Source organism: Melanostigma gelatinosum, assembly GCF_949748355.1.
Source record: "Melanostigma gelatinosum genome assembly, chromosome: 9".
NCBI lineage: Eukaryota > Metazoa > Chordata > Actinopteri > Perciformes > Zoarcidae > Melanostigma > Melanostigma gelatinosum.
This window is the reverse complement of record NC_136642.1, coordinates 24,665,279-24,677,294: the sequence shown is the minus strand read 5'-3', so window position 1 is coordinate 24,677,294 and position 12,016 is coordinate 24,665,279. Positions and strand designations below refer to the sequence as shown.

At 44.5% G+C, this 12,016-nt stretch overlaps 1 protein-coding gene across 1 annotated transcript in view; it reads left to right on the top strand.

The window, feature by feature from the left end:
- Positions 1-12,016, top strand: part of vps13b (vacuolar protein sorting 13 homolog B) — a 324,029-nt gene that overhangs the window by 31,625 nt on the left and 280,388 nt on the right. Inside the window, exons 8-12 of the mRNA XM_079275924.1 lie at positions 3,255-3,529; positions 6,358-6,453; positions 7,766-7,888; positions 8,448-8,585; positions 10,751-10,838. Coding sequence (XP_079132050.1) covers positions 3,255-3,529; positions 6,358-6,453; positions 7,766-7,888; positions 8,448-8,585; positions 10,751-10,838 — 720 coding nt within the window. The remainder of the gene's footprint in view (positions 1-3,254; positions 3,530-6,357; positions 6,454-7,765; positions 7,889-8,447; positions 8,586-10,750; positions 10,839-12,016) is intronic.

Sequence of the window (12,016 nt, the reverse complement as noted above, 5' to 3'; positions counted from 1 at the left end):
GTTCTACTACTTTCATGTATGTTGACGCTTACAGTTACCGACTTGGCTTACATGCATATTTATTTTTAGTGTGTTGCAGTTTGTAGGAAACAATGATTGTCACATGATTGCTGGAACATGATGCCGGTTTCATGCATAGTACTTTATCACATTCATTTGATTTCCCATAGGCTGTTTGTGGTCAGACTTTGCTGTATAATCTGACTCCAGCGCCCTGTGTGTGTGTGTGTGTGTGTGTGTGTGTGTGTGTGTGTGTGTTTGTCTGTTTGTGTTTTTCTTCTTCTTACTCTTGCATACTCTTAATATAAATTTTCCCCCATGTGAAGGTGTTTTTTTCTTTTTGCCAATTAACAAAGTGGAAAAAGCCTTGTAATATGTTTATGTGCCCATGATTCACCGTGGCTGCAAGTTGTTTGTTTGATTCCTTCTCTTTTAGGTAAGCGCCAATGTCTCATTAATGAATAGCCCTAATAGGTGAACGGTGCGGGACACTTGTGTGTCACTAGCCAAAGCAACCCTTTTTAGTCAAGATCAGACGGCTAGCCTCTCCCGCCGTCTGAAATTCAATGAAGTCTGTGAAACACTGTAAAAAATGTTAGCGGTTGGAAACACAGATGACTAACATGCTCGAACCAGCTGGTCACGGCACCGAAAGCTGTACATTTTCAACAAGTATGTGAAGAATTGTGGAAATGTGTGTCTCTCTGTATAACATATATGCGTATGAGTGTTTGTGTGTTTGTCCAATGGCGTATGAAAGTAAGTTTGTAGCTCTGTGGGAGAGCCTCAGAGTCCTTGGAGGCCCATCGAATGTAATGGAGCATCACAAATGTATCAGCCAGAGGCCGCACACTATCTGCCCATTATGAACCTCATGCGGCTCCCTTTATGCAACCCCAGTGACGTGACGAGGCCCCTTTTTAATCATCTTCCCACTTTTTAATATCGGTGTGAAGACGTTGAGTGTAGAAGTCAATGGAAGCGCATGGATGAAACAGCTTTTTCATCTCGCAGAGCGTTTTTATATTGTGCTGCCACGACCGCTTGAACGGGTTTTAAAACATTTTGATGTTAATGTCACGCTGGTGGTGTTAAATTGAAACCGTACGCAACACACATGTTCGATATGTGTTCCATTCTTTTACATTAAAGTAGGTCGGCCGGTGGGCCGCAGTGAGCGTGCACCATATTACCTGTGAGGAAGTGGTGAACAGACGGATCTAATATATCGGATAAGCTGCGACTGGAAAGGCGGCGAGCAGAGCCGCCTTTACTCAGTGGTCAGGTAAGCGGTCCACCTCTCCCTCTATAAACATGGAGGGACATCTACTGGCCTGTGCGGGCACTGCCTGCTCTCACTCCTCCCCTCCCACCGTCTCAATGTCACTCAGCTGCTCACTCACTTACACGCCCACTCCTAGCCGCCACTCCTAGCCGCCACTCGCTAGCTCAGACATACACCGCTGCCCGGAGGCCTTGGGCTCATGGAAACCAACCATGACCCTGACACATCCCATTACACAGCGCTTCTGAGCTCTGCTTGTGGACATGTCCACGAGAAAGATTCCAGTCTGGCTGTGATCGCGTCACGGTGCATACGTTTTGGCCAACCCACATCGCTCTCTGGGAATTCTTTCACTCCCCTCCTTCGGATTAATACTTCAAAGTCTCCTTAAGCCGCTCTTTTTTGATCACTTGATTGGTAATTGTGCTTTTATTTTGATTGCCTCGCTATTCGAACGTAGGCCTCGTCAGGCTGTGACGTGAAGCGAAAGAGCTTAACTTGTTGAACTGACACCTCAAAGGCTTCCACGGAGGGAAAACAAAAAGGGGGGGAAAAGAGAAATGAGAGATAAAATCCAGCAGGGGGGGAGAAGGAAGGGAGATAAAAAGCCATAACATTGGATTTCCAACTGCCAATTCGCAAAGTGAAAGATTTAATTAAAATATGTCATAATTTTCACCGCCTTAGCCTCTGGGATTCCTGAGCTGTGACCTCACGGACAATTATTGTTTTCTCAGCGAGGACGTGAGGCCGCGAGGAACGGGATTACACATTCTTGCGTATTGACATCAGCTTCCTCTCTCTTCCGACGTGCGTGGAAACAGACGCGATGAGACGAGTTCGGAGGTTGGAGTCGGTGCATGGTGGCTTGGGGAACCTGTGAACCTCTCAAATAGTTTGCTGAGAGAGGCCAAAATTCTGCCAACATGTCAGTCCAGCCGAAGTTCTCTGTTGCTGACACGAGGGCCTGCCTGTTGAGTCTTCTATTCATCTTCAACCCTTTAGTTATTCTAGTATCCCTTTCGTCCAGACTTTATCCCATATTTAGACCATTCATCTGTCCAGGCAGTCCCCACTCAGACTCAGTCTCCCACCACCATCTACCTTACCCTCTCCCCCTGGTGTGAGGGCTGTGCTTCACAGTAGCCGGTGCTCCAGTCAACCCCCAGGTGCTTTCCGTCTATGTGTCGCCACACAGTCACAGTCGACCCTTCCTGGCCTTCACCTGTACTCGCCAAGCCCGGATTTCGCCGACGGCTCGTAGCTACTCTGCCTACCTCGTGGCCTTGATTTCAGTCTGTTGGCCGCTAAACAAACATGTGACCCACCCCCCCTCTGCTGCATGCAGTCTCTGTGGATGCATCCTGTGCTGCTGGGTCTAGCTCAGACGGCCCTGACCACGGTGATCCAGCGGGCCCAGTCAAGGCTCTCCTCTGTCAGGATGCGGGCTGACAGACGGTGCCCTCTGGCCTCCATTGGAACGGGGCTTCCTCTCTGTCGTTCATGCACACACCTGCATGCTGGAGCATTGGCAGCACTGCTGTGAAACTGCCTTTGGTCTCTGCTGTTTTTGTTTGCTCAGTTGACAGCTGAAACATCTTGCTTGTATTAAACCAACCCGAGGGCATGGACAAATTAATTTAGCATGCTGCATTGGGCACAAACACTTCCATTATAAACAGTTTTCTCTCTGTTTGGCCAGTTTGTTCTCACAACCTGCCTCTTTCAGTTGACCTATCTGTTGGAGTAATTGGATGATTATGCATTTATATTAAGTCTACTTTGTGTGAACCAGTTATTTGTAGGTTTGGAAGTGTCTGAATATTCAGCTGAAGAATCTTGAACAGGCTCCTTATAGGAGTAAAAGTAGACCTGCAGATACTAACCCTGACACTATTTAAAGTAGATTACAGTAAAATCACCTGCATATCTTTGCACTTTAACTAAATATGCCTTCTTTCCCCTTCAGGGATGGATGTGGATATGGAGACCCAGGGCGCTAGCCAGTACTCCAGCCAAGACCTCTACATGCAGTCTGGGGGTCTTGAAGACGGAGACCAGGGTTGGATGTCCTGGGCGTGGTCCTTCGTCCCAGACATCGTAGGCGAAGAGGAGGGATATGAGGAAGGCCTCTACGAGCAGAGAGAGGCAGGAGGCATCCCAACCAACCCACAGCAACACACACCCAAAGACCCCATCGTCTCTATCGGCTTCTACTGCACCAAAGCCTCTGTTACCTTCAAGGTAAATCAGCTGATTAAAAAAGCAAAAGATGTGCTTCATCATCAAAGATTCCATTACCAAGTGCAGGCCAGCGTACATTGACTTAATGTCGGATGTCAAAATGAAATGGAATAAATACTGTAATATTTTCCTCAGTTTTAAAAGTGAAGTATTCTGCATCACATTGCCAGTAAGTACATGTGGTATGAATGTGATTTACCATTAAGATGCACTTTTAAAAGAAAGTATTTTAGATAAACTAATGCGTCATATACAGTGGCAACAAAAATACATTTTCATGTAAAAAAAACCTAACATTCTGCGTATAATGATATTTAATGTTGATGTAGAGTTTCCTGGTTTAAGATATCATTGTGTTAACAATTACAGTTGTTGTTTTTTTTTCCCCTGGCCGCCATTATTATACTCCCTCTCCCCACCCCGTCGCTGCGGCTTATATTTTGTGGTGATTTTCAGTTTGAGTCTCAACGAGGGGCTTGATCTTCAGGAAGTCACAGTCCTCTTTGTCTCGGTGTGTGGTATAAGGGGAGGGTAGTGTAACCGCTAACTGACGTCTCGGGTCACGTTAATGTTTTAAACATCTTACGTGGTGTGATGACTATTCAGAAATGGATCCCAAACTTTAATCCTGCCTGCTCACACAGAATAGTTTGAATTCATCTGCGTTTCCCCTCAGGTTCAGGCACTTCGGATCACATTACTGTGTGTGGTGGGGCAGCGTGTGTGTGTGTGTGTGTGTGTGTGGGGCAGCGTGTGTGTGTGATCAGTGAAAGGGAGGTATGTCTCAGGCCAAACAGACCACGGTGCTTTTCTAATAACATTTAAATTGTTCCTGTATTGTTTGAGTTCTTTTAATCAATTAATTGCCTCTCGTCTGGAGTAATTGCAGACAGCTGAAACGTTCTCGTCTCTTTCCTACAAGGAAGTATTTAGTTGGAGGAATTTCACGTCTTTGAGCAGCCACTGCCTGAACCTGCGGTTGACATGGACATGAAATCAGAGAGGTATTTTTAGATTGCTGACCCATTACTCTCCAAGATCTGTTTGATCAGAGAAACTGGCAGGATCATTGAATGACTTTAACACACACAATGCATAGTTCAGCGCTTACCATTTGTTCCGCTCTTTCACGTTCTGCACACCTGCCAAACTCTCATCGCACGCCAGACCTCACGCCATTCCTCACGCCATTCCTTTTTTGTTTTGGTATTTTTGTTTATTTCAGCAACAACAGCAAGCGTTCCCAGAGTCTGCTTCCAACTTCTCTACCGTGTTACATTTCTGAGAAATGGACTTGAAGATATAGCCCCTGTCCTCGACAGTCACAGCTAAGGTCATAACATTTCCGAGATGCCTCATAAAGAATCATTTGATTTGTGTTGGCCTCCCGAAGCCTTTGAATGAGGCCAAGGTGTAATAAAGGAGAGGTAGCAGGGACGTAGCAGGGACTGCAGTGGCAGCAGTAGCCCTGTGTTCTGATGCGCCTGTGTCTGCTGTGTTGTTTCAGGCCGAGGTTCAGCCAGAAATGCCCCGCCGTTGTTCCTATTGGACAAACGGTCATCATGTTTGCGTCTGTCTGATCGGCAGCTCGCCAGTGTCGGTGCTACCATGCGCTGGTGTCGTCAGAGAGAGCTAAACTTTAGTCAGATCATTCAACCTCCCTGCTCACCGCTGCTCCCAGGCACCTGGGGGGGAGCGAACGGTCCCCGCACGTGATAACACCGTCTGAATCGAACCAGGGAAAGGGAGCCAGGATGAGAGAGTCTGCTCCATCATTGGGGATAATAAGGCACAGCTGCTCCTTGCACTGCACCTGCTTCCTGTGCTAAAAGTTGAACGGACTTGGGCCTGCACAGCTCTGTAGCCTCTCCCTTCAGCTCGTCTCTCTCTTGCCTCCACTCCATCTATACACACAGAATGAATGCTCTCAATGCTTTCAATCACTGTACATTATCAGTTCAACCCGTGGTATCCCGAGTGCTTTAGTCATGTTCTGATTGTCATCCCCAATAAAGCCCGAGCGGGCCTCCCCTAGAGTCAGGGAGGAGCGACTGTCATGTGGTTTGATGAATGCCTCTGGCCGGGGTCCAGACTAGGAAAAAGAAAACGGTTCAAACGTCCCAAGGCTGGCATCCAGCCTGTGATCTGAGAAACGTCATCCGTCCTTGTTTGGATGTTATTGTTTCTGGTTTTAAGCATTATTTTCGGGGGCCTCATCCAAAGACACACATAACTTTTGTTTATTTTTCAGATCATGTATCTATTACAGCAGTGGATTGCGGGTACACAAGCGCGCTCGCGCGCGTGCGCGCATACACACACACACACACACACACACACACACACACACACACACAATGAGACATACTGTATGGGTTCCAGTTTTAGTGTTGAATTTCATCTGAGATCCGTATTTTTTCCAAAACCGGTACTTATTCTGTCAAACAAAGCTCAGCGTTCCCTCGTCGTCTCTCAATATTTGGAGGTGCCTCTTATACTGAACAGCCTTTTATTTTGTGTTGATTTGTTTTAATTGTTTTTAAATATCTACTTTTTTTTAATGTGACAAAGCCTTAACAATAACACAAATGTCAGCATTGGAAAGGCTTTAGTTCTCAGAGTTTACTGTCTTTGATTGTTTGTGACACCCTGTTGAAGCATTTCATTTCTTTTTTCACAGATTGAATCAGAACTGTTTTGATTTTTATGCGGTTTTTGTTCCGCTGTGATCAACTCGAAGGCAAAATGTCTTTGCCTGCTAAATAATGCATTTATTTCATCTTTCTGAAGAACATTGACTGTATCTGCCTCGCTGTGTTTTGTCCCAGCTGACTGAGACCCAGTCAGAGAGCAGCTACTACAGTCCTCAGAAGGTCAAGTCCAGAGAGGTGCTCTGCCTGCAGCAAGAGGGGATCACTATTGAGGTACAGTAAGATGCTACAGCTTCATGAAATATGAAGATTGGAACAGCAGCTGATTTATTCACTATGCAATTTGTTGTTGATAAATTGTCAAAATTCCAAAATATACAAAGAGAAGCTACTTTAACCAAGGATGACTTTCTTTTAACATTTGTTCATAGATTTTCAATAACATTGTTCATGTCTGGATTATAACCAATATTATGAGGAGGAATATTATTATTCCAAATAACATCAGGCCCAACCATTCATTTTTTTCAACTAAATCTGATAATCTGCCCTCTATCAATTGCCACATCATGGCCAAACTTGGAGAGATCCCCTGTCCTTCCCTTTTGACCCTCCATTATTATTATTCTGAGTATCTCCTTGGTTCCTCTTAGCTCCCTTCCTAAGTAGTTTTATAAAGCCTCTCCAGGTCACTAATCCGTGGCCTGTTGTGAACACAGAGGAATCCGTGTCTGAGTCGGGTCCAACTCTGATCATTTCCGCGTTTCTCCCTCGGCGTAGAAAATATATAAAAACCTTTTTCTCTGATTACCTGGTTGGAGCAGGAAAGGAGTTTTCTGCTCCTAAACGCTCTACCAGATGTGAGAAATTCGGGGAGATTTCCAATTCCAATTTCTATAATTTATGCTTTTGCTGGAAGAGCGAGAGAGCAGTCTGAACTGGGACCAAAAGTGAGAGCGTTGAAAGGCAAAGGGGTGGCTAGTAAAACAGGGAAAACTGGGCCTTGTAATTATTGTGTGGTGAAACATAAAGTTTTATTGGATTGCTCTGTTTAGTTGTCTGTTGGGTGAAGCAGAGTCACGGTGAGGGAGGGACGAGCAACCCTTTACTGGTTACAGGTGCTGCTGGACTCCTACCACACACTCACACTCCACCCTCAAGAGAAAATGGAAGCTGTCTGACCCCTGCTCTTTTTTTTTTATCACAATGAAATGAGCCCACAGCCTCAGCAGCACGCAAACCAACTTAGCCTCAAGCCGGTCATGGTGGAGAACCTCGTTTGTGATGTATTTACTATTTTTGCCTTCCGAACTGCCATTATTTTCAAATGTTATGTTTTACTGCGATTAAAAAGGTGAAATTAATTTCTGTGAATTTCTGTGAACAGCTAACACCTTCTGTTTAGTTTGAACTTATTATTATTATTATTATTATTATTATTATTATTATTACTAACTACAGGTCGATGTATTCCTCATTTTCCTTACTGGAGGAAAAGCGCTCCAGAGTTTGTTCTTTATGTCCAGGTGGATACATCTGGAGTATAAAAGCTGCTTCAAGTTTCTTCCTCCGCTTTGTCTTCCAGGTGCTGATGATGGGGGAGCCCTTCTTCGATTGTCAGATTGGCTTTGTGGGTTGCCGGGCACTCTGCCTGAAAGGCATCATGGGAGTACGGGATTTTGACGAAAACATGAACCGACGCGAAGAGGTAAAGACAGCATGAAAAACCTCGAGGAAAAATGAAAACAAAAAGCGGAAAACTTGAGTGAGAGGGATAAGGAAAGATCATTTAAAAGCCCAGAACAGAGATGAGTTTCACCCAAACGACCTCCCCGCAGCCTCTATTGCTCCCCAGAGCTTTCAGAAGGAGGTAGAGATGTGGTCTGCTTTGTTTATAGAAGAGACCCAGCTGCCTCTCTGTAATTCACCGTAATGCTCTGTGTCTGCCAGATACACCACTGTGTCAGCTGCAGTCTCACCATCCGCTCATGTGCAGTGCAATGCTTCTGGGCTCAATAGAAATCAATGTATTTCATCAGCTATATGTTAACTAATGCTTGTTTTTCTGAAGTGTTTTTTAATTTGTGGGTCACCTACAGCTTGGTCGATTACATTTAATAAGGGACAGCAAAGTATTCATATGAAATAGTTTGAAATACTTCTGGATAAGATGTTCTTTTTGGGCTAAGCTGTATTTTTCTGACATCTGAAATAATCTTAAACATTCCTTTTATTCCTCTCCTTGTCTCATCTCTCTGTCTCCGCAGGATGCAGTGTTCTTCAGCTGTGGGGACAGCCTGAACAGCAAAGGAATGACCTACCTTACCAACTCTCTCTTTGACTACCGCAGTCCAGAGAACAACGGAGTCCGGGCGGAGTTCATCCTGGATACCGGCAATCACAAGGTCAAAGAGCATTTCTCTGGAGCGGGGTGGCACCAGCTGGTCTTTACTAAGCCTGGTCATTCCTGTTCAGTCGGTCTTTGTTAAGACCGATCTGTAGAATGGACTCTTTCTGGGTTTCACCAACCTAACGTAAGCCTAGACCTAACTACGCCCGGTGCTGGCAGTGTGCGTTGCTAGGATACATTAACAATCTGCCAATGTCTTTGTCATGTGTAGCTAAAAATTTAGCATTTCACAATCAAGCAGACTAACCACAAAGCCTTCAAAGGACACCCAAGGAACCGAGAGCTAAGACTAAGGCATATGGCAAAAATGAAGCCGTCGGTTAACCAGGCCAAGAACCAACTCAACACGCAGCTCACAGCTGTTCAACCTACAGCAACACACAAAAGTGCATTAAACGCGATTGACTCACTGATGCTGTTTACTGGAACAGCACCTGCCATTGACACAGTCCTCACTAAACATCTCAAGCTGTTTAGAGAACAAAACGTTCCCGAGAATGATGCAAAAAGCTCTTTATTAAGACATCCGTTTCTTTATTTTCAGAAACACATGTTTCCTAACACCTTTTAGTGTGGCTATGGCTCACACAGTTATTGACAACTGGGTCAATAAACACTAATCTGAGATCATTACATCAGTCTCTCGTCAAGCGTCCACAGGAAACGCTGGAATTATAGCGATTATCATATTTAGTGGTAATATAGTATTTATCTTTTTTTTTTGTTTAACTCTCAGTAATTCCTCCGTGCAATAAATCATTGTGATTGAAATGACTGCCACTTAGAGTATCTCTCGTCAGCCACCCTGCTGCTGGCTGCAGTGGAGGAATGTGCCCCGCTATCTCAGCAGTAGTGTTAAAGCCATTATTCCTGATAACCACCAGCTCCCTTCATCCGCCAACCCAGCTGTAGTGTTGACTCTGCTGCAGAAATGTTCATGACCCTCAAATGAAGCAATTGTTTGGACATCCATCCATCCATCTGCCCACACTTGAAAGTCTTAAAGAGTCAAAGGGTTTTCGTGTTAATTCATTAGCGGTTTTGAAACCAGCCAATGGCTTTGATCCAAAAGCATGCCAGAGCCATTAGAGGTCCCCTAATAAATATCACTCATTAACCCGCCTGACTGATAAGGCTCTATTGAAACCTCTGTTTGGAGAGCTAGTGAGTGAGTCTGGGGTGGGGGTGTTTAAATGTGTGGGCCCCTCTCATTCTCTCTGTTTACCAGTGGTTTGATGTGCAGTAGAAGTATAACTTTCTAATATTGTCTATAGGACAGGCTCAACGGCTCTTACCCTGCAGTTATGGTAAAACAAGACACGTGGGTAGAACAAACGTTCTTTTATCTATATTTCGGGATTATTTGTTAATAATGGTCCTAAATGAAGCCGTAGTCCAAAGACACGCAGGCCTAGGTTAATGGAACCTCTAACAGGTCTGAATGTGAGTGTTTTAGCCCTGTAATAACCTGCTGACCCTCATGCTGTATGTAATGCTGGGTACACACTATCTTTAGTGTTGGGTAACTGACGGTCACAAAGTGCTTTAATAATCATCAGTTATTACATTTCTTTTTCCAAAATGTATTGCGTTCACATACAGTCTGCATTACATTGATGCTTTTAAAAGCTGAACCTTTGCTGTCTTGATGAATATTTCACAATAACATTTCACAATGTCATGTTGAAACTATCATCTTTTACTAGATAAGGTACGTCTTTCCAGTGGCGTTCAGCCAAAGCACCAATCGAATGAAACTTTCACTTCCATTTATAAATAGCTGATTGCTCAACACAGACCAGACGTGATATGTAATACACTTACAACTATAAATGAAGAATAAGGAAATATAGTTGAGTCTACTCGCTATCACAAGTTCTGCTCTTAGAAGATGATTGAAGAAGTTGGTCAGTTGTACTTTCACCATGATCAAGTATCTCCTTATGTTTCAAGCCTTTGTCAAGAGTTCCAGATATTCATGTTATTGTTAGCAAGTTACAAAAAAGAAATGCGATCAACCCCTCAATTACTCTTTTCTTATCTCTGATTTGACCCCCGTGGCCGTATCCACCATGACCCCAGTCACTGCCACTCTTAAATGCTATCAGCTTGTTTGCTCCTTTACTGCCATGTTTACCTAACTCCACTTTTGTTTGACAGGAGAGCTATACGGAGATAGCAGGCATGCAGCGCTTTGGTGCTTTCTACATGGATTATCTCTACACAATGGAGAACAGCAGCGCCAAAGGTACTGTCTCATTCATTCCTCCTCACAGACCTGTTTGCTCACCTTGCCACCTCTTCTGTTTTTCTTTATGTCTGTCGTGTTCTCCTTTTCTCTACCTTGCTCTCTCTTTCTTCCTATCCATATTGTATTTCTTTCTTGCTTTTCTTCTCTTTTCTCTTCTCTTTTCTTCTCCTTTTTTCTCTCCTCTCTTCTCCTCTCCTCTCTGTCGAACAAGCCCCCTGGAGACCTGAAGAAAGAGCTTGTCTTGTTTGAGTCCCAGCCACCTGGTCCTTGACCCTTCCTGTCCTCGCTCTCACCCCAAACTTACCTGGAGGGCAACTGTCAGAAGTGTTTAGTCTGCACTGACACATATTTGAGTTTCTTTCTCCCCGCTGCTTGTTGAAACACTGTTCACCCCCGTCTCTTTACCTGTAAGCTCTTGAGAAAGTGAATAGGCTCCTCTTGGCTAATTAGGTGTCACTCTTCCTGGCAGAAGCTCGAAGACGGGCAGGATTCCTCATTCCTCAGCCGCGGCACTCAAGAATGTTTATTCAGGTCTGAAAGATCTGAAGTTCCCATTAGGAGATAAAGCGCTGCCCCTTCAATTTGAAATGCGATATTTGGCCCACAAACGTCTCCGCGCGAGCATTTTATTTCAATGCTGCCACAAAGCTGTATGTCACCTTTATGACGTTCACAAGTCCCCCCGCCTACAAATACATAGATGAAAAGGAAAGCTAACTTTCTCAGCACTTTCAGATCTAATCGAGATCAAGTGCAACCCCTTACTGTGTCAAATGGTAAAAATGTATTCTGTATAAATAAAAAAGGACAGCTGCCCTTTTAATTAACACCAAATGAATCTGGATGGACCCGTTTAATGACCTGAACAGATCATTCGGTGTATTACAGTTTGAGTCTAGTGCCACCTGTGTTGTTTCACTTGCCGTCCTCTTTTCCTCTTTCATTTTTTCTGACTGGGCTATTGTTTCCTCCCGCATGACAGCTACAGATAATTATCTAAATGAAAAATAAACATTGATACTGTCATCCTGAGCTGTCAGAGTCATTTCTGACAGCAGGATAAGTGTCAGTCTCTTTTCCTGCGGGACGGCTGTGGTTACTCTTGTCAATTGGAATGCTTCTCTTCTGTCAGTGTTTCTCTTCTTCTCGGACGCGGACCAGATCCAGTGTCAACC